Source organism: Lissotriton vulgaris, chromosome 2_1 (genome assembly GCF_964263255.1).
Source record: "Lissotriton vulgaris chromosome 2_1, aLisVul1.2, whole genome shotgun sequence".
NCBI classification, from domain to species: domain Eukaryota; kingdom Metazoa; phylum Chordata; class Amphibia; order Caudata; family Salamandridae; genus Lissotriton; species Lissotriton vulgaris.
In genome coordinates this window covers 962335966-962355901 of record NC_141687.1, presented here as the reverse complement: position 1 = coordinate 962355901, position 19936 = coordinate 962335966, and the positions used below count along the sequence as shown (strand labels likewise).

The 19936-nt window shown below is 46.5% G+C and overlaps 1 protein-coding gene across 2 annotated transcripts in view; it reads left to right on the top strand.

The window, feature by feature from the left end:
- LOC147731489 (gap junction alpha-4 protein-like) overlaps positions 1-10170 on the top strand; it is a 156964-nt gene extending 146794 nt beyond the window's left edge. For both annotated transcript variants that reach the window (XM_086956540.1, XM_086956541.1), the window contains exon 2: positions 8183-10170. In XM_086956540.1, the coding sequence (XP_086812666.1) occupies positions 8195-9184 (990 nt within the window). In that variant the 5' untranslated portion in view covers positions 8183-8194 and the 3' untranslated portion in view covers positions 9185-10170. The remainder of the gene's footprint in view (positions 1-8182) is intronic.
- The last annotated feature ends 9766 nt before the right edge of the window (positions 10171-19936 follow it).

The following is a 19936-nucleotide window of genomic DNA, read 5'->3' as shown; positions in this document are numbered from 1 at the left end:
TTCTTTATGCCACTAACTTTTAGCCATGCTGAACAGCTGCCAAGATGGTGTACAACATGGCTAAAACATATTGGCTTAGCCAATAGTTATTGCATTGGCGATAATTCTTGACTTTGCCAATGCTTGCTGTGAAGTTTGCAGTGTTTCTCAGGCTCAAGTGGTTGTAAACCATGAACCAGAGTTTACATACTCTGGCCAGTATGGTGACCTCCGAATAGTGTGAGAAGGTGAGAGAGCATAAAAAGTGGCTCAGGTATTTAGCTAAAGTCCCAATAATTTTATTCTGCCCACTCGGGAATATTCTAGCTCTCAATCAGTGGTGTAACATAAAATCCTGTACCTCCCCGCAGCCCTGCCAAAATGAAAAATGGGGCTCCTGAGTCTCCACACTTTCATTGGACTGAGACGCAATGGGGAGGGTCTGAGGGGATTGACCCCCCTCTCACCCTTGCGCCGCAGGGGCTGTAGTGTGTTAAGGTGGTGAATATTTATAGGGAGGCATGGTCTGGCTTCTCTTTTCATGGCCAAATGATAGATATTCTTCGATTTTTGCACTTAACTCACAGGTCCGGATCTAGAGGTTGTGGACCCTCTGCGACACACTTTTTTTTTTTTGGTGTCCCACACCCCCCTAATACATTTTTTTTTTTTTTTGTTGAGTTGCCTGCTTTCTCAATCGCATAATGAATACATACAGGGTACATTTTTGAGTACATAAAATGTATGTTTAAATATGTAAATGAAATGAGGATTAGATGGGGAACCGATATTACGACGCCATCAGTCAAATACAACTTTTATTTTATAGCCTAAAACAATATACATATCTTATGTAATAATTAACATTTTCTATCTTTGCCATTCCCTTGTAAGTATACCCCTTAGTTTGGTGTGTTTGTAAATCCTGCATTTCTGATCCCCGGTGAGTTTCACTATTCCTGCTGAAACCAGGCCAATGGAGGTACCAATGGGTGAGGCAGACTGGCCTCAAGGCTCCTGTGACCTCAGTGATGGAGTCACTGTTGCTCTAGGGTATGCTGCTTCGTAGGCCTGCCCACAAGACTGGACGTGAAATTAGGTATGGATGGTGTTGGACAGACCTTCAATGTGCTAAGACACCAGGGATTCTAAGATCAAGCTGGGCCTTCTAATGTTTGGCATGCTACAACCCAATTGTGCCTCACTATAAATACCTAAATGCGACTCAATTCTAATTGTGCACTAGACAAAAGTAATATGCTGCCTAAAAAAATAGGAAGATCCTCGAAAAAGCAAATCCTCCTAGGATTTCTGACTGAGTACAAAAGTGTTAGGTTAGCCATGTTTTCCTTCGTTTCACATGCTTTATGGCCATGTGAAACGAAAGGAGAACATGGCTACCCTAACATTTTTGCACTCATTAGTCAGAAATCCATGAGTGTTTTTACCTGAAAAGTTAAGGACCTGATTACAGTGCCTGAAAGGGACAGGTTTCAATGTCCTTTTGTGTATATCCTTACAAAACGAGAGCAGTATGGTTTAAAAAGACCCCAACCTTAAACATAGAGCTGCGGTACACTTTTGTACAGACTAAAGTAAGGAAAACAGCTGATAAGCATCACATTAAACGTATATCACTCCAGTTATCAACCAGGTATTGCAGTACCTCCAGGAATGGTGCTGTTCCCCACCCAAGGGAAACAATTCTGTTGAAAAGAAAGACGAGTCAACGAAAGTAGAGCTTCACTGGCAAACTTTGTAAAGTGATGCTAATGTTTTTCTTTTTCGAATTTTGAACTTTTTTTTTCTTTTAGTCCCAAGGCTGCCCTTTGGAACAGAAAAATGTCAGAAAGACATTCCCAGCAAAAAACAAGCATTTACAATGCAATGAGCTATGCATTATTAAAGGTAGAGCTATTGGCATTGCTCCTTATTTTTTTTTATTTTAAATCATAAATAAATGGCATTGTTATTTACATTGCCAATAGCTTAATCGTTTACATATGCGAGACCTATTGCATTAGCACCCACACACAGAGTAAGTAGTAGAGTTAGTAGTTGATAGTGTGTAGGAGAGAGTTATTAGTAAAGAGTATTAGAGAGCGAGTAGTAAAAAGTGAAAGAGTGAGTATTCTATAGTTAGAGTGAGGCAGGATATAAGTCCCTTGTTAGTTTATATTAAACGCAATCTTTTTCTCAAGCACAGTGCAAGTGCTATACAGGTGAAACCTAAAATGAGTACCAGACATTAGCAAACTATCACCTGAATGGAACGTACAGATTTGTTTAATCCTGCACTTTGGCCCTGACAAATTTGGTGGAAACCGGATACTGTAAAATATTCAAAATATATATATGTTCACAAACCGACGCACTTACTGCCCTCAACACTCTGCCCACACCACATCATCAGAGTTGTGTGAATAATAACTGTGTCAGCCCCGTGCCTGAGGTGCATCATCAGAGCTGTGTGAATACCTGCGTCAGCCCCGTGCCTGAGGTGCATCATCAGAGCTGTGTGAATACCTGCGTCAGCCCCGTGCCTGAGGTGCATCATCAGAGCTGTGTGAATAATAACCGCTGTGAGCCCTTGCCTGAGGTGCATCATCAGAGGCAGAGACCATGCATCGGGCGGGGTGAAGAAGGAAAGGGGAGCCAGCAAGAGGATAAGCACAAGGGAACAGACCCATATAACTTACCTGATCAGGGGAGGCGGGGTGGGGTAATCTCTGTTGCACAGCCAGACAATGACATGACCATCTTTCTCCGAGGCAAGGCAAAAATGCCTCGGAGAAACACACGGTCATTTTGCGATTCGGGGGCATGTTTTTTTTAGGTTTGAGTGACGGATGACGTCACAGGGTGAAAGAACGCAAAAACACGCCCCCGAATCCGAAAAAGACGGGGCTTCAACAGAGTGACACCCCTCTCCTCCAATGGCTGGCCTCCGTTTAGGAAGCCAGCCAATGAAGAAGAGGGGCGGGTTCAAGCCCCCCTAACTCAAAAACATAATCTTCAGACTCCGTCCACTACTTCGCAGTGCGACGGTCCTCGACCTAAAAATCTTTTTTTTTTTATCCATTTCGCAATGGAACAAATCGAGGAAATGGAGGGTCAGACGTTTATTGAAGTCACGGTTTTCAGCAAGTGAGGAGCAGCAAGAGTGACAGAGGGAGGGAGAAATATAGAGGGGGGCAGCTGGCTGTGGCAGAGCAGCACAAGTGATATGTGTAGTGGTCTTCCGAGTGGCATAGTCACACCAGCAGGTGTATTACAGTAAGATTAGTGGTCTAAGTGTCCACTAACCATTCTACAGACTTAGTAATGGTTAATTCAGTCTACGATTTTCAGAATCAAAACATTTTCAATTTTGATTATTCACAATGAAATCGTTATTTATCTGATACTACTAACAAGCGTTAGCAAACCCATTGGGTCTGCCTTGTTTTAGCCACATGTTCATTGTCGGATGATATGTTTAGTTGCTGTAGCAGTAAACTCAAGAGGAAGGCACTCCGATCCTTTGTTTCACATGGTGTTCCATTTGACTAGTCAGTATTTAAGTTAATGCTTTAACCCATGCCCTTAACTGCATAGATTGCGCCTCTCTGTTATGAAGGTGATAAATGTAAATGGATGGCGAGAACACGAATCAAAGCTGTGCCTGTTGAGTAATAGGAAAAGCCGAACAAATGTACCAGGAAACAGCCGTGGAGCCTCATGATTAGCACAAACTTAAACGTACATTCTTCAATGCCAGGGCCAGAACTCCGCCAATGCTGTGAAATCGCTGCGAGTGGGTCAGGCAAAGTCCTTGCAAACTTTTAATGTTCATGTCCAAGGTGCCTAGAATGCAGAGCCTGTGATATTATGGTGGTTAAACACACATGAGGGTGTTTCACCCACGGTACAAGAGTAAAAGCCTGCAAAACACTAAGCAAAAGTGTTTCTTTTTTGGATCCCTTTCACAGGGGAACAAATGAAAGCAAGTAAAGGACTCCGAGGGTAAGACGTTCATTGAAGTCACGGTTTTCAGCAAGTGAGGAGTAGCGAGAGAGACAGGAAGAGAGGGAAAAAGAGTAAGAGGGGGCAGCTGATGGTAGCAGAGCAGGAGAGATGCACTTGACCACTAATCTTACCTTAATAAACCTTCTGGGCACCTAGTGACCTCATACGCAATAGAAGCAGGCTGCAGGATAGCCAACCAGCCCTTGCCTTGACACTGACTCCTCTTCTGCTCTCAAACTCCACAGGACTCTGCTTGACTTTCACTACCACGGGGCTGGCTTGGGACAATGTTTGCATGGCCATCGTTGGTAGCTCTTGCGCACGCTACCAGATTAATGGCCCTGGGACCCAAATAAGCTAGTTTACATCCTTAGGTGGTGATAGTATTGCATCCTCAGGTGGTGCGTGTAGTGCGGTTGCACTTACACTCGCCAATCAGGGCCAGTCATGCTGCTCGCTTCATTGTCCATTCGTTCAGGGCTGGCTGCCAATGATGAAAGTGTTGTGGTGATGCCAACACTGCTCCGGTGCCACCTCAGCTTAAAAAATTGTGCACAGCAGGCTAATAAACGCCCAAAAGTAGCCCCCCACAATGTGTGTTTTTTCTCACACAAATGGCAAACATGTCACTGATTTGTGTAGGAAATAGCCCAATCTGGCAACACTGAGCATAGGTGAGCATAAGCGTGCCTCGTGATCTGTTTAACAGTTATCTCTCTTCTATTTCTATGAAGAATTAACTTCGTGGAAAAGAAAGAGGAACAACAGAGTTCAACAGTGCAGCGTATTCAGAAATGGCACTCACATTGATTTTGGAGTACAAATTATGCCCCCTGACCTTGGCACCTGGTGCGGTAGCACTGCTCGCACTGCCCAAAAGCCGGCCATGAACTCGCATGTTTATATCCCGTCAACTTGCATGTGTGGTCTTTAATATATATATATCACCCTCGTCCTTTTATCCCAACAGCTGGACATTACCACTGGGGCTTTGTGGTATTCATGTTCATGTATAACTGGAACTATATTTTACATTTCGGTGCACTATGGATGAGCTCCAACTTCCTTAAACTAAATGGGGAAAAGAATGGGGAGAAGACTGAGGTCTTGGTTTTTGGTAGCAGTGCTGATATTTGGTCCTGGGATTGGTGGCCCGATTCGCTTGGCGCATGTCCCTGCCCGGTCTCACTTGGAAAAAACCTTGGCATTTTTGTGGATAACTCTCTCACCATGAGCTGGCAGGTGAGCACGACAGTCTCCACCTGTTTCGGGATCATCAGAATGTTAAAGAAAATGTAACCTTATCTTTCACTTGATTCCAGTAAACCGGCTATGGCTGCACTTGTGACATTCAGATTGGATTACTGCAATGCCCTTTATTTGGGCATTAATAGAGGTCTGATCCAACGGCTGCAACTGGTTCAGAATGCAGGAGCCAGGATTGTGTTGAACCTACCTAAGTTTCACTCCATCACCCCTTTTCTTGTGAGGCTGCATTGGATTCCTATTGACCATAGGATTCGTATGTTTAGTTCAGAAGGCTCTTTTTGGGTTTGGCCCAGAGGGTATTAAAACTCTTTTACATCGCTATACTCCTCTGAGGAACCTTAGGTCGGCGGATAAAAATCTGCTTATAGTGTCAATGTTTCGTAAGGTCAGATGGGGAGGCCGATCTTTTTCTCCAGCTGCTTCCAAACTTTGGAACTCCCTTCCTCAGGGTCTTACAGGCCTTTCCTCTCATCTACTTTTTTGTAATGCTTTGAAGACGTGGCTCTTCACTCAGTTTGCAGCTTAATTCTCTCTGCCCTCCTTATGTATAGTCCGTTTTAGCGCCTTGATGCCCTTAGTCTAAGTTCGCGCTTTATAAGACCTAATTTCATTCATACAGAACAAAATGAATATTATCCTATCGATCTGCAGCAGGAATCCACTTCTTATGAAGAATCATTGTCTCTAGTTTTTCGTATCTGTTAGTACACATCCAGTGTTTAAGAAGTAGAATTACTTCACTCACACAGCCCCAGAAAAGTTAATAACTTGACGAGATAAAGTAAATAGTCCACGTCCAACTGTGGAACAACCACTAAGGGAACAAGAATGCTTAGCTTTTATTTTAAAGTTTCGTGAAATTTCATGAGTATTTCCCAAAAATTAAGTTTTAAGCACAAAGTGTTGTTTGCCAATATTTTGTGTCATTTTTGTTTATGTTCCACGCGTGGACGTGAATGAATTGTCTTACTAGATGGGAACTGGTTCGAGCTGAAAGTATCTTTGTGACCTTCTTTCTGCACAAACAAGTCTCAAGTAGGTGAAATTCCTTCCAAATAGCACAATGCAACGTGGGGAAATTTATAAATGTTTTCCGCATTCTTTAATGTCATTCCGGCCGGTAAACGAAACGAGAATCGTTTCTTATGCCCACAATTGTGTATGATGGGCATTCTCAAACCCCAAACAGACCTATTGTTTGAACTGCTATGGAACACCCTCGATTCTTAGGAGGAGTAATGATAAAATGCATATATTGGTAAAGAAAAAATGTTTCAATGAATATGCTTTCCACCCAAAATTGGGGATTTTGCTTGCTCTCCAAATCTGTGTTTTCAATCTGAATAGTCTAAACATGGCTCGGTCTTTCACTATATCCAATGATACCTTGGTTTCCCTCTAAATCTAGTTAAACCTTACAGATACATTAGTAGCTTCGAATTGCTCACCCAAAGCCTACGTTGAATATACCATGATGGCTGCCCGATTAATGCAAGTGTCACCATCTCCGCTGTGAAATATGGCTCTTGGTCACCTTAGACCCAAGACCAGAACACGGGTAAAGGATCTTCCAGCTGATCATTCTTATTTTACTAGCCTCCAAAGAGTCCACCTGTCAACTGCTCACTTACCTGACCTCTAAATGTTGTAAACACCCAATACATGGCCCTCTTAGAACAGCTGGAGGGATAAAATGCTTGTTGCCCCGGTTATATAAACAAGCCTCCGAGTTTAAAACCACCTATCATGCTCATTAAAACGAATACGAAGGGTGTTCCACGTCATTCTAGACGAGTTGCATCCATGCCAGATTTTCAGGATTTCCACAGCTTCAATAAATCTAAAGGGAATAAAAAGTGGTTATCTTGAAAATCTGGCATGGCTTTCCAATGAATACCTCCTGTTAACAGTCACTTTCTGTAACCACCAACCCCTTTGCAATCTCTGGTTCCCAGCATATGCCATAAATGTGAAATGTGATCGTCCAGGAATCATTCATACCCCACACCCGTGTAGGTCTATTGCTCCTGGTAATTTATGTTGGAGAATAGTACAAACCTTGCACGTGCTTTACCCAGAGTTAGAATATCAGAGGCTTGTAGCTGTTCAAAGAGAGGTTGTTGTACCAGGGCAGGATTTTATGCACTGTTGCAATTTGCCTCTTCTCCACTCCTCCCAGTTATGGCAGCAGAGCTACCATCTTTCACCTAGCCCAGCATGGCTAAACTAACCCATAGTGATGGATCCATTGAGGGCTGTGCCTGCGGGAGAGGCTCCTATGAAATAAGCCACAAGGTCTTCAACATTTTTTCCAGATTTATTTTCATAAAACGAAATTATAAAATGTTACGGCATTCTGACCAATGAACATGGGAACTTCTCTACATCAATATCCACAATCGCCCATATTATGTTCACAGTTTCAATCGAATACACAAATAGGAGTCTATTCAACATGTTGTGGCTTTTGACAACGTTGTTTGGTTTAGATTCATCTATTTGGGAAACCGTTTTTACAACTAGGTTTTTACCACATTGTACATTTACCACGCATGCTTTTGACAATGCATATGCTTTACAATGTATACGTTTACCACGCATTTAAGATCATTTCAGGGCTGTCCAAGTAAAAGTTCGCTGCAGACCTGTATGTTTGCCTATGTTTAGTGCCTGGCCATAGGTTTAATGTCAATGGCCTTCTGCTGTCTTACCTTCAAGAGTGACCTATAATTCCACATACCAGAGGTTGCTAAAACGCACAGCTACCTATTCCTTTCCAGCTTGTTGCTCTGTGAATCTTGGACAGCACTAAGTAGTCACTTTATATATCATGCAAATATCTAATTAAAGATGTATGTACTTCTCAATGCTAGCAATAGAGTCCAGGTATTTGACCAGTAAAATCTCCTTGCTTTTGTCTTCACAGACTTGATGCACAATGGGCAACTGGGACCTTTTGAAAAGTCTTCTGGATGAAGTCCAAGAGCACTCGACGTTTATTGGCAAAATCTGGCTCACGGTGCTCTTTATTTTCCGTATCTTGATCCTGGGATTGGCCGGCGAGTCTGTTTGGGGGGACGAGCAGTCAGACTTTGTGTGTAACACTCTACAGCCTGGTTGCATCAACGTGTGCTACGATGAAGCCTTTCCCATCTCCCATGTTCGCTACTGGGTGCTGCAGTTCCTGTCTGTAAGCACGCCGACCCTGCTGTACCTCGGTCACGTCATGTACCTGTCTAGGAGAAACGAGAAGGAGAAGGAACAAGCGATGGGAGAGCTTCAGTCAAAGGATGCTGAAGGGACTCCTCAGACAAAAATAAAGCTTCAAGGCACTTTGATGCTCACCTATGTTATAAGCGTCCTCTTCCAGATGTTTTTTGAGAGTGGATTTCTGCTGGGCCAATGGTACTTGTATGGGTTTGTGATGCCCCCAGTGTATATTTGTGAAAGAGACCCATGTCCCAACAAAGTGGACTGCTTCGTCTCGCGTCCTACAGAGAAGACTATCTTCATCATCTTCATGATGGTCGTGTCTCTGGTATCGCTCCTTCTCAATCTCCTTGAGCTGATCCATCTAGTCTGTAAAAGCACACGTGGAAAGAAGTCAAAGCTTGTTTCCATCTATTCCACAAGAGACGTCCCGGGATTCCCGCAGAAGGTCCCAGAGGTCTCTACTAAGCCCTTCCGAGATGGTTCTTGCACCCACCTGCCCATGAACACAAACCGCCCAGCACTTCTGTTCTGCAGGCCATCCAGTGAGCAGAACTGGGCCAACTTCAGCACAGAGCAGTGCTTAGCCGCCCAGTACAAAAAGAAGTATGCCCTTGACCAGGTGTCCCAGAGCGACCTCTTCGTGGTGGCAGCGGACGCAGCGGACGGTCCATCCAGTGGTGTTGGTAGCTCTATATCTAAACAAGAATATGTTTAAGCATCTTGCTTTCCTCGATGGTGTTTACAGCCTATGGTAGTCAATACTGGAGTCATCCTGTTTGTTTTTGTTCCTCATACAAGCGCACATAAAATGAGAGCTCAAACGGGGTCTCTGAGTTTCTGACACAGACCCTGGAAAACCATGCGCCTTTTTGCGAACTACTTTTCAGAGGTTTCTGTTTTGTGAATCATTCATTTCTGCAAAAGCAACTGTTCTGAAGTATTTCTTTGTTGGCGATCAGGATCATAACGCTACTCTTTACGGAAACGTCCTGACCACTTTGGGAAATTAGCAAAAACCTTCCACGCGTTTTTGGTAGAATGCCAACCAGCGGTCAGAAACTTATTTGCTGGAAACACAGATTTATGCTCGTGACTGTTGGTGATGTGACTGGCAGCCCAGGAAATGGGGAATCTGTGGACATGTGCATCAGCAGACCTCTTGAGTGGAGCAGACTTGAGTATCCTAATGCCAGACACTAAAACGTATGCAATTTTTTTTCGTTATGCTCTTTGAGCATAACCGTTCTCTTTTAAAGCACTATTGTGAGGGTGCAGTGGTTGAAGTAGGTAGTTTATCCCGTTTTGTGTGTTGCAAATTTTGGAACCCTAAATTATTTTACTTGTGGGAGATAAAGCAATGCCAATTGCGTATTTTCGGTCCTGTTGGGCAGTGAGTATGCATCCTGGCTGCCGTGAATATTGGTAAGTGTTTCAGTACAGAAGACTCTCTGAAAATATGCAGACATTCGGTTTGTCGATGAAGCTCGCCTTCCCTAACAAACTTTGTATGGTAGCAGCATGCTGCCATGCTGGGTGGGTAATTCTTTGTCTTCCTTCTGATTCTATTGATCACATTGCTTTCATCTTCCACTTGAGACCTATACACTGGTTTGTAAATCACGACGCGCAAGCAACAGTTTGGTTGGTTTCTCTCGCGTCTAAAAAAAAAAATGTGAATATAAAATATTTTTTGCAAATGTTTGTAAAGCGTCCGTTGTCTTTGTCATCATGTGCAATACATAAAGAGCAGACTGTAATCTTTCATATCCGATTGCACTGTAGGGGTGTAGTGAAACATTTAAATTACCTAAAGCGATCAGTCGTGTTCGATCCACCAAAATAGAAAAAAACTATTTAACACGTTTGTGGTCTCTAATGAAAAATCTATGAGTCTATTGGCAAAGATGAAAAACATTTTTGCTGAATGTACTGCTTACCGTAACTGAAATCATCTGTCCTGCCAACAAAATATTTGCTTTGCAATTTGTATCACTTGGTCTGTAATTGTGTGTTGGTGAGCAGAAGGGCAAAGTATTATTTTGGTTAAATCAAGAACACACGGGCCTCCTCATTCGCTCACAACTTCTGTCATCCTGCGGGAGTGCATGGCTATCCATGATGTAGGGCCGCTTGGTGTAAGCATGGTTCACTGGGTTCCATGGGGGGTTTGCTTTATCAATGCTTCACCATCTTGGAATGGGGGTTCCCTTATGATAATGATAATGCAGGTCTCAGTGCCCAGAGATGAACTGGGACCAAAAGGAGGTGCAGCTCTGGATGGAGCACATGGGAGCACGGGGTCCGCTTTCAGTTGGAGCAACAGGTAGTCTTCTACAGGGGTCCCTCCCATTTTCGGGGTAAGGGTAAACATGCCTTTCGTGGAGGCCACAGAGGGGGTGGGTCCAGAGGTGGCTTCAAGCATTCCCCCCCCCCCCACCCACGGGCACCCGCCATCTCTTCAACAATCGGTCTTGCTCCTGGGGTAAGACATGCATATACGTACATGCCTGTAACACTTGTGGGGGACCCCACCCCGCAAGATCAGCTTCTTGCCACTCCAAGCAGAACTCTCAGCCAGCAAGTAAAGGGGGACAGTAATTTGGTGACAGGCAGCATGTCTCCTTTTCTGGCTACTCCTTACACGCTTTCAGACCCTCCCCCCGTTGCAGCTAAGCGAGCATTCTGGGTGCTCTCTTTCTCCAGTTTCACCCTCTCCTCCACCAATTTTGCACCGGCTAGTGCCACTAGGAGGGTCCCCTGTGATCCTTGACAACATGACTCCTTTGCTCAGGCGCTATCCTTTAGAGGCAGACAGCCGCTTGCTGTTGTTCGGTTTCCACGAAGATTTTAAGATCCCTTTCACAGGTGCTCTGGGGAGCAAGGATGCTGACAATCTTAGATCGGCCAAGGAGCAACCAGAAGTGGTGAGGGCGAAGGTGGAAAAAGAGAGATCTTTGAACAGAATGGTGGTCCTTTCCTGCACCCACCTCTAGAGAATTTTGTTGTATCTCCCCTGGGGGTCATGCCCAAAAAAGAACCAGGTGCCTTTAGACTCATCCACCACCTTTCCTACCCTAAAGGGACTTCCGTCAATGATGGGCTAGAGGAGGGAGCATGCTCTGTGTCTTATTCCACGCTGGACGTAGCATTGGATCTGGTCAGGAGGGCGGGCAGAGGGGCCTGGTTAGCCAAAGCAGACATTGAATCAGCTTTCAGGTTACTACCAGTCCACCCGAGCAGCTATCCCCTGCTAGGTTTCAAGCTAGACAGCATGTTTTACTATGATAAATGCATGCCCATGGGTTGCGCTGTGTCCTGTGCGTACTTCGAAGCTTTCAGTTGTTTCCTGCAATGGGCACTCCAAGACATATACGGTGTAGAGGGGTAACTCATTACTTGGATGACTTTTTGTTCATCGGGAGTGACGGGACACAGCTGTGCTCTCAGGCCCTGGCAGATTTTGTTCTTCTCACACACCACCTGGGGGTACCCCTTGCTCCTGACAGTGGGGCCAGCGCAAATTTTGACATTCCTGGGAATAGAGATTGACACGATTGCCGGGGAGCCCAGACTACCAGCGGATAAGGTGCGCGACCTGACTAACAAGATTCAGGCGCTGGTAGGGCTGGACAAAGCTTCCCTGGGGTGCATCCAGTGCATCTTAGGTCTACTCAATTTTGCTGCCAAAATCATCCCAGCAGGTAGGGCTTTGCCAGGAGACTAGCCAGGGCTACTGCTAACATAGCCAAAAAGCACCACATGGTGAAGCTGAGCAAGGGTATTCAACATTATTTGGCCATATGGGCTTAGTTTCTGCGCAACTTCAATGGGGCAGTTATTTGGAGGGCTCCTTGGGCGGACAGCCCTGACCTTGCCCTTTACACAGACTTCTCAGGCAGGCACGGTTTTGGGGCCATCTTAGACAGGGAATGGTGCGCTGAGAAATGGCCCAACACCTGGATTAAGAAAAAGGTGACCACTAAGATCACCGTCCTCGAGCTCTTCCCCCATCGCGGTGGCCTTCCACTTATGGCCTGCTATCCTGTCTGCCAAAAGGGTCCTGCTGTGGTCAGACAACTTAGCAGTATTACAGGCCATCAACTCTCACTCTGCTAGTTCACCCCCCCCCCCCCCCCCCCCCCCTGGTTTTATGCCTGCTGCGCGAACTGGTGCAAACTTGCCTTTACTACAATGTCGAATGCAGGGCGCGACACATTCAGGGTATAAAGAACATCGCTGCTGACGCTCTCTCTCGTTTTCAGAGGCAACGGTTCTGAGAGGCTTGGCCAAGAGTGAGAGAGGAAGTCACCCCCTTCCCAGCACACCTCCTGGTACCTTCTGAAGTGGTGAACAGAATGTGGGCCCTGGGGGAGATGTCGTTGGCGCCGAACACTAACAATAGATACAAAGCATGTGTGAAAACATTTTGTGCCACTGTGGGGCCGTGGGAGGACTTTGGGGCAGCCGCAGAGTTGAAAGTTCAGGCCTTTATCCTGTGGGCTAAAGATAACAAAAAGAGCCATTCTTGGATTTCAGGCCACCTATCAGCCATTAGCCACAAGGCCAAGTTGAAAGGGCAGGCGGACCCTACTGGGACATTTGTCATCAGGGCAGCTTTAAAAGGGTGGGCTAGAGGTGAACCCAAAGTGCCCGACAACAGATCACCTATTGATTTCTTAACACTCCAGAGAACGATCTTGTGTTTGCCTTGGGTTACTTCCTCTGTTTACAAGACAGCTTTGTTCGCTTCTGCTTTCAGTTTAGCTTTCTTTGGCGCTTTTCGGGATCTCCGAGCTGGTTGCCAAATCTAAGAATGACACGTACAGTGTAGAATTGCTTCTGCAGGATGTTTTGGTAGTAGGTGATACGCTTAAGATTACCCTGCGCCAATCCAAAACTGATCAGCGGGGAAGGGGGATAGAATTATGGTTACAAAGCCTAAGCTCGCCCAAATTTTGCCCAGTGAGCCTTCTGACTGCTTACCTTGCCATCCGCCAATTTAGTGAGGGATATCTCCTCTTGCATTCAGATGGCACGCCGCTCACTAAATATCAAGTGGAACATGTCATGCACGCTTGTTTGTCTTCAATTCAGAAAAGGGGGTGGTGTCTTCGGCAGGTGTCTCTACTCTAGGCAAATTGTTCAGCACTTATTATTTCCGCATAGGTGCAGCCACAACCGCATCCTCTGAAGGGGTGCAAGTAGAGGGCATAAAACAATTGGATAGTTGGACATCAGACTGTTACAAAAGGTACATCAGACCAGACAGCAGCATATAGTGCTCAGAGAGCACAGGATAATTTGTTAAGTTTTGTTCTCGGACTTTAGGCAGCAACCTGTGAATTTTGGGCACCCTTGGACCTGTCTAATGAACTGTGTTTTGCTGTGTATGTTTTGCAGTGTGGTTTTTCTTGCCAGTGTGTTTTATTGCATGTTTTAATAAAATAGTTACATACAACACTTCTCTTATTTACCAGGAACCACGGTCTGGGTGCTGGGCCACAAGGGGGTTTCCAAGTTGGCCCTGTGGGCGAAAAGCAGGAAGTGGAACCATGGGTTTAGTAAAACTCATTTTGTGTGGCGAGAAATTGCTGGTTTGCGTTGGAGTGGGGTGCTGGGCATACTAACACAAGAATTACAACAGAACGCCCGCCCCCCAGACGTGCTTATCCTGCACCTGGGAGGGAATGACTTGCCTATCCTAGGTAAAAGGTTTCTCCTGAGGGACATGAAAGTACGTAATACCAAGATCAGCAACTTATTAGGACCTTGCGAACTATGGTAGTCTGAGATCACACCACGCCGGGTTTGGCTAGGTGCTCGCTCTGGGCAAGCGATAGAAGTGGCGCGAAGGAAGGTAAACTGCGCAATGCGTAAATTCACAGAGCTGATGGGCTTTGGCTTCATTCGACATGGGGAACTTCATGCCAAATCCACTGGTTGCCTTGACGAGGAAGGAGTCCACCTTTCCAAAGTAGGCATGGATTTATTTCTGTTGGACATTCAGAAAGCCCTTCTTTCAGCAGGCTGTGTCTAGGAAGGTTAGCTCTGGTGGGGGGCCCTGTCTGTGACGGTCACCCCATCCACGGCTGTGGAGGAGTTACAGGATGATCCAGAGGCGAAAGGTACTCAGGAGTACCCATTGCAGAAGCATAAAGGGTGCTGAGGCCCAATATCCCCGGGAGATCTGTGCGGTGGACCCTGAGGGTGAGACGGTGCCCCGTTATCCTACGGGCGGTTGGTTACCTGGACAACCGGGGGTCGCTTGAACGCTCCGCCCCTTGTAGGTGTGGGGTGTGAGCTAGAGGGTGGACCAATGGTTCACCCGACAGGGGAGGGGCTATCCTCTCACCACAACCGCTAAGCACAGTCTGGCCAAGGCCGTGGGCTACTTGGCCTATCAGGTGGCAAGCTGCAAGGGGCGGCTTGCCTTTGGATCATCTGTAAGTTAACCCACCATTGTTTTGGTGTGCTAATAAACCTGCATCTACTTTTTTCCCAACAACAAGTTGTCTTGTCTGTTTATTTACTGATGTACAACAGGATTATTGGGGGGTTGGTGTGCGGGCCGATATTGGCTCTATGTGAGATTCACTGAAAGTCATCCCAGGTTTTTTACTGCCTCTTTCCTGTTCAATTGTATGCCACAGACACTTCCTCCAAAGTACAAAACGCTGCAGCTCTTTTAAAATGCCCTTTTCACCCGAAAATGGGCAAGGAAATATTCTCACTGAGCAACCCGATCTAGTATGGTGTGACAAATTGGGTTGCTGGTTGGGTGGGTGGGTTGGGGGGAGGGTGTGGCCTTCTCAAGCAGTAGCCACAATCCTCGTTAGAGTGAACCACAAAAGTCATTAAATTTACCTCTGCTGACATTCTGGTAGCTCGGCACAAAAGTAGTCCGGTTTAATTTGGTGGTAATATGTGAAGTATTTATGCAACACATCAAGCAGCAAAAAGGTGAAAACACAACCGAAATCCCACACCAATTTAGAAAAGGAGTACAATTGAATCCATTGTATGACATCAAAATGACAAATCCAATCAGTAACACTGGAGATATGCAATTTGAAAGATTTAAGGTAAATATAGCGTCTAAAAGCACAACTCGCCAGTTATGGCTATCTGGTTGTGCGAGACTGGGTTAAAGTTAAAAGTTCAGGCAGACCATGATGGAGCATAGATCAGATATAGGGACCAGGTCAGTCCAGCTGAAAAAGTTACCTTTTAAACTCTAGCGGGAAGAGTTCTGTTTGCAGTGGAGTAGACCACGAGGAGCAAGGGAGTGTGCAAAGAGCATGCAGGGCATCACAAATGGTGATTGCTGCAGCACAAACCTCCTGTCCGGTGTCATGGACTATCATTGCTGGAGCTTCGCGTTGGTGTTCAGTGGGCTGTCGATGCTGTAGCATGAAGTGCATATCTCGCATCACTGGAGTGCGAGGAGTCTGATTCACCGGTGGCGGGCGTCAAGATCTTGGCATGAACTGGCCCTCTCAGTTGTGAAGAGCCCAAAACTTCAGAATTTCTCCTTTCCTTCAAGGAGGAGTTCAACTAATGCCACCCAATGGACCTGGTTGGCACCTCTTGAGGATCAGGAACTCACTAGGGCAAAGTCTAGCAGGGCTCCGGCAAGACAGTCGCAGGTCTAGTGCAGGAGGTCAGCTGGGCAGTTGCAGGTAGTCCTAAGGAGCTTGTGTCCCTATAGCTCAGAACAGGAGACCAGCTACTTAGTCACTCAAAATTGCAAAGTATAAAAGGAGCAGGTCCAGTATTCCTTCTCAGCCAGTAGGACAGGCCTCTAGCAGCAGGGTAGTTCCTCTGGCAGCAGGGCAGTCCTGTTTCTGTAGTGTCCACAGCTCCAAGAGTGTACTGAAGAGTGGGTCTGAGAGACTCCTTTTCATACCTGGTACCCCTTTGAAGTGGGAGAAGCTTCCAGAGATTTTCCCTTACATAGGGTTCTGGACTCTTCTGTCGTCCTGCCCGGGTCCCAGTCTGTCTGGGGGAGCAATAGGATAGTGTGTAATTGTTTGAGTGTTCTTGGAAGTGTAAGTGTTATAGGTGACCACTCCTCTCCCCCACTCCACCCATGAAGTCAGGATTGGCCTTCCTTACCAACACCTAGACCTTCTATTGTGATAGTCCGGTAGGAATACACTACAGGTAACTGCCAACTACACCTAGTTATGTGACCCAGGATACAGCTGCAGGTACCAAATGGTGAGGACAAGAAAATGCCAACTTTCTAAAAGTGGAATTTTCTGAATTGTGACTTAGAACCCAACGTTACCATTATAGACGATTTTAAGTCACAATTCCTTAGACACTAGACATATCATTCCTACCTTCTCCCAAACAAAAGTTATCACTTAGAAAATGTAATAAGACAACCCAATTTCATCCTGTGGGAGAGAGGTAGACCTCACAATAGTGGAAAACAAATTTAGGAGCTTAACACTACAGGGACATTTAAAAGTACATGTCCAACTAGTTCAATACACTACACCCTTCCCTATGGGCAGTTTAGGGTCTACCCTTGGGGTGACTTGTATGTATTAATATAGGAGGGTTTTAGAGGTTGTGGTCTGTGGTCAGACGAACATGGTGTCCAATCTATTGGCTTTGGTGCCCTGGCCATCCTTGGTAGCCTTATCTCGTGGAAACATATACACCACAGGCCCCTGAGAGAGAGCAGGCTGATTGATGAAGCTTCAGCATAGCCGCGCCAGAGCCAGGGCTGAGGACCGGGACCATGAATGACACGATGATGGATGTGAACCCCCCCATCAAAACCTGTGCCTTGGGTACACGGAGGCTGGGGCTGGTGTCCCATAGCTGAGTGGGATTGACCTAGCTTGTGCCCCCATGCACAAATCTAGACTCAAACAGAAGAAATGGGGTGACTGCTAGAGGGGTGTAGTACCAACATCTTAGTGGCTGGAGAGTCCCTCCGAGCTGCATGCAATATCACGCTCTGCAACAAACACAACAATGCCTGACAAGAAAAGTGAGGGTGTGTACCCACCACTAAAAGACCAGCAGACTTGTCTGGGAGACCTTCATAACAAAATTGCAAAAGTGAATTCCAATTGCAAAGATTGATACCACTTAGATGCAGGTCCTGAAGGCAGATTTGGTCTAGGGCCTCTCAGCTTTTACAGGGAAATCCAGACCTTGGGAGACCATAGCTAATGGTGACAATATCATCCTAATTAGTTGTGATGTGAACTTGAGTAACTCCAAGATTCTGGTACTAGACAAGAAACTGAGGTCCGACTGCTTTGGGAGAAGTGCACTGAGTTGGATGATAGATCCAGGAGAGGCCAAATCCACATTTAGAACCTGAAGGAAAATGAGGAGGGTGCTGTAGTGGTCCAGTTCTGCAGGGCCCTATTCTGCTTTGTTTCCTAGGAGAGCAATACCTTAGAGGTCCTTTTCATACGAGTGCACAGGTTGGGTACCCCGAGATTCTTATCAGGGGCCAGACCTAGGGACATGATCACCAAGCTAGGCTCCTTAATACTGAAAGACCCCATCATGAGGGAGGCTAGAAAGGTTGATCATCTCACCTACAGGAAACAGCTTGATCATATCAGGACATAGTTTAGGCCACCCTTTACAAGAGAAGGTTTGCTTGCGCAGGTAACGCCAGAGATGTGTATGCACTAAATTTGCCCCAGATGGGCCTTTCCCTACACAATATGGTTACAGGTTGCATCCAATACCTACATGCTTTGCAAGCTGGAGGAGGGACAGGAAATATTAGGGCTAGCACACAAGCGCCATCCCAGAGGTTGATGGGCAGCAGAACCCCATTTGTAACAAATGGGAGATTCCAACACCAACAAGGTGCATGGCATGCAAATAACACTGGCAAACATTCCCCTGGCTGACCAATGACTGGGGCCACAGCTAGGACGCACTTTCGAGCCACCAGGTTACATTCTTTGGTGCTTTAACAGAGAACTCCTTCTTGTTAGTATTTACTGGTTTGTATGTTACGGACCGCCTCTTTAACCCCTTCAATGCTCATGACTGAATGGTTCAGTCATGAGCATCGGTGTTCCTGTGCTCATTATGAACCATTCCGCCCTGAGGACAGGGGCACGAAATCCATCTGGTGCAGGCACCAGAGGGCTTTCTTTTTCTCTGCCAAAGCCTCAGGAGCTAGGGAAGAGCTTCCCCAGCTCTCGAGGTCCCCCTGCCCCCTGTTTCTGTGAAATGACGATCAGCGCGCACATCGTGCTGACGTCATTTCACAGAAACTGAAATGAACATTTACACTCATTTCACTATCCCTTTCTAAGTGCTGAGGGGGCTATTTCAGCCCCATTAGCACATAGACAGACAGGAGAGGTATCATTGAAAAAAGGAAAATCTCCCCTTTCCAAAGGTAGTGAATCCCTGCTTGGGGATCGCCCCAGGAGGGTGATCCCCAAGCAGGGATCCACCCACTAAGACACCAGGGAGGAGGGAGCGGCCCCTTGGGCAAGGGCTTATGCTCCCCCCCCCCCCCCCCAATAAAATTGGCCATATTCAGTCTTTCTGCCCCCCTGGGGGGCAGAAGGGAGCAGTAGCTCCCGATCTGTCCCCCGGGGGGCAGAAAGCCCACTAGACACCAGGGATTTTTTTGCCGCCATATTTTAGTGTGGGGGCTTCCCAAAATGGGCACGCCAATGCTCCCAACCCTTGCCAAAATTACAGCTTTTATGCCCACCCCCTGGGGGGGCAGAAGGGAGCAGTAGCCCCCAATCTGCCCCACTGGGGGGGCAGAAAGCCCACTTGAAGCCAGGTATTTATTTGTTGCCATATTTGTTTAGGGTGGGGGCTGCCCAAATGTGCCTGCCAACCCCCCTGCCACAATTGCAGCATTTCTGCCCACCCTTGCGGAAGTTGGGGGCATAAGCCCCCAATCTGCTCCCCAGGGGGTGTAGGAAGCCCACTAGACGCCAGGGATTCTTCTGGGTACAATTTGAATTAAGGTGGGGGCTTCCCAAAACTGGCATGCCAATGCCCACACCACACAACAATTAGTCTTTTTGCACCCCCAGGAGGCAGATGGGAGCTGTAGCCCCCAATCTGCCCCCCATGGGCAAAAAGCCCACTAGATGCCAGGGATTTATTTTTGTATTTGTGTAGGGGTGGGGGCTTCCCAAAATGGGAATGACAAAACCCCCAAACCCCCCTCAGAAAAATTCCAGTCTTTCAGCCCACCAGAGGGGACAGATGGGAGCGGTGGCCCCTGATCTGCCCCCGGAGGGCAGAAAGCCCAGTAGGCGCCAGTGATTATGCTGGCTTTTTCATTGAATGGGGGCTGCCCAGAAGGGGCATACCAATTCCCCCCACAAAAATGGTCAGTCTTTCTGTCCTCCGTGGGGGCATATCTGGGAAACCTCCCCCACCCCGATTTACCCCCCCCCCACCCCCAACGGCGACAGAAAGCCCACTAAGCTCAGACTTTTTTTTT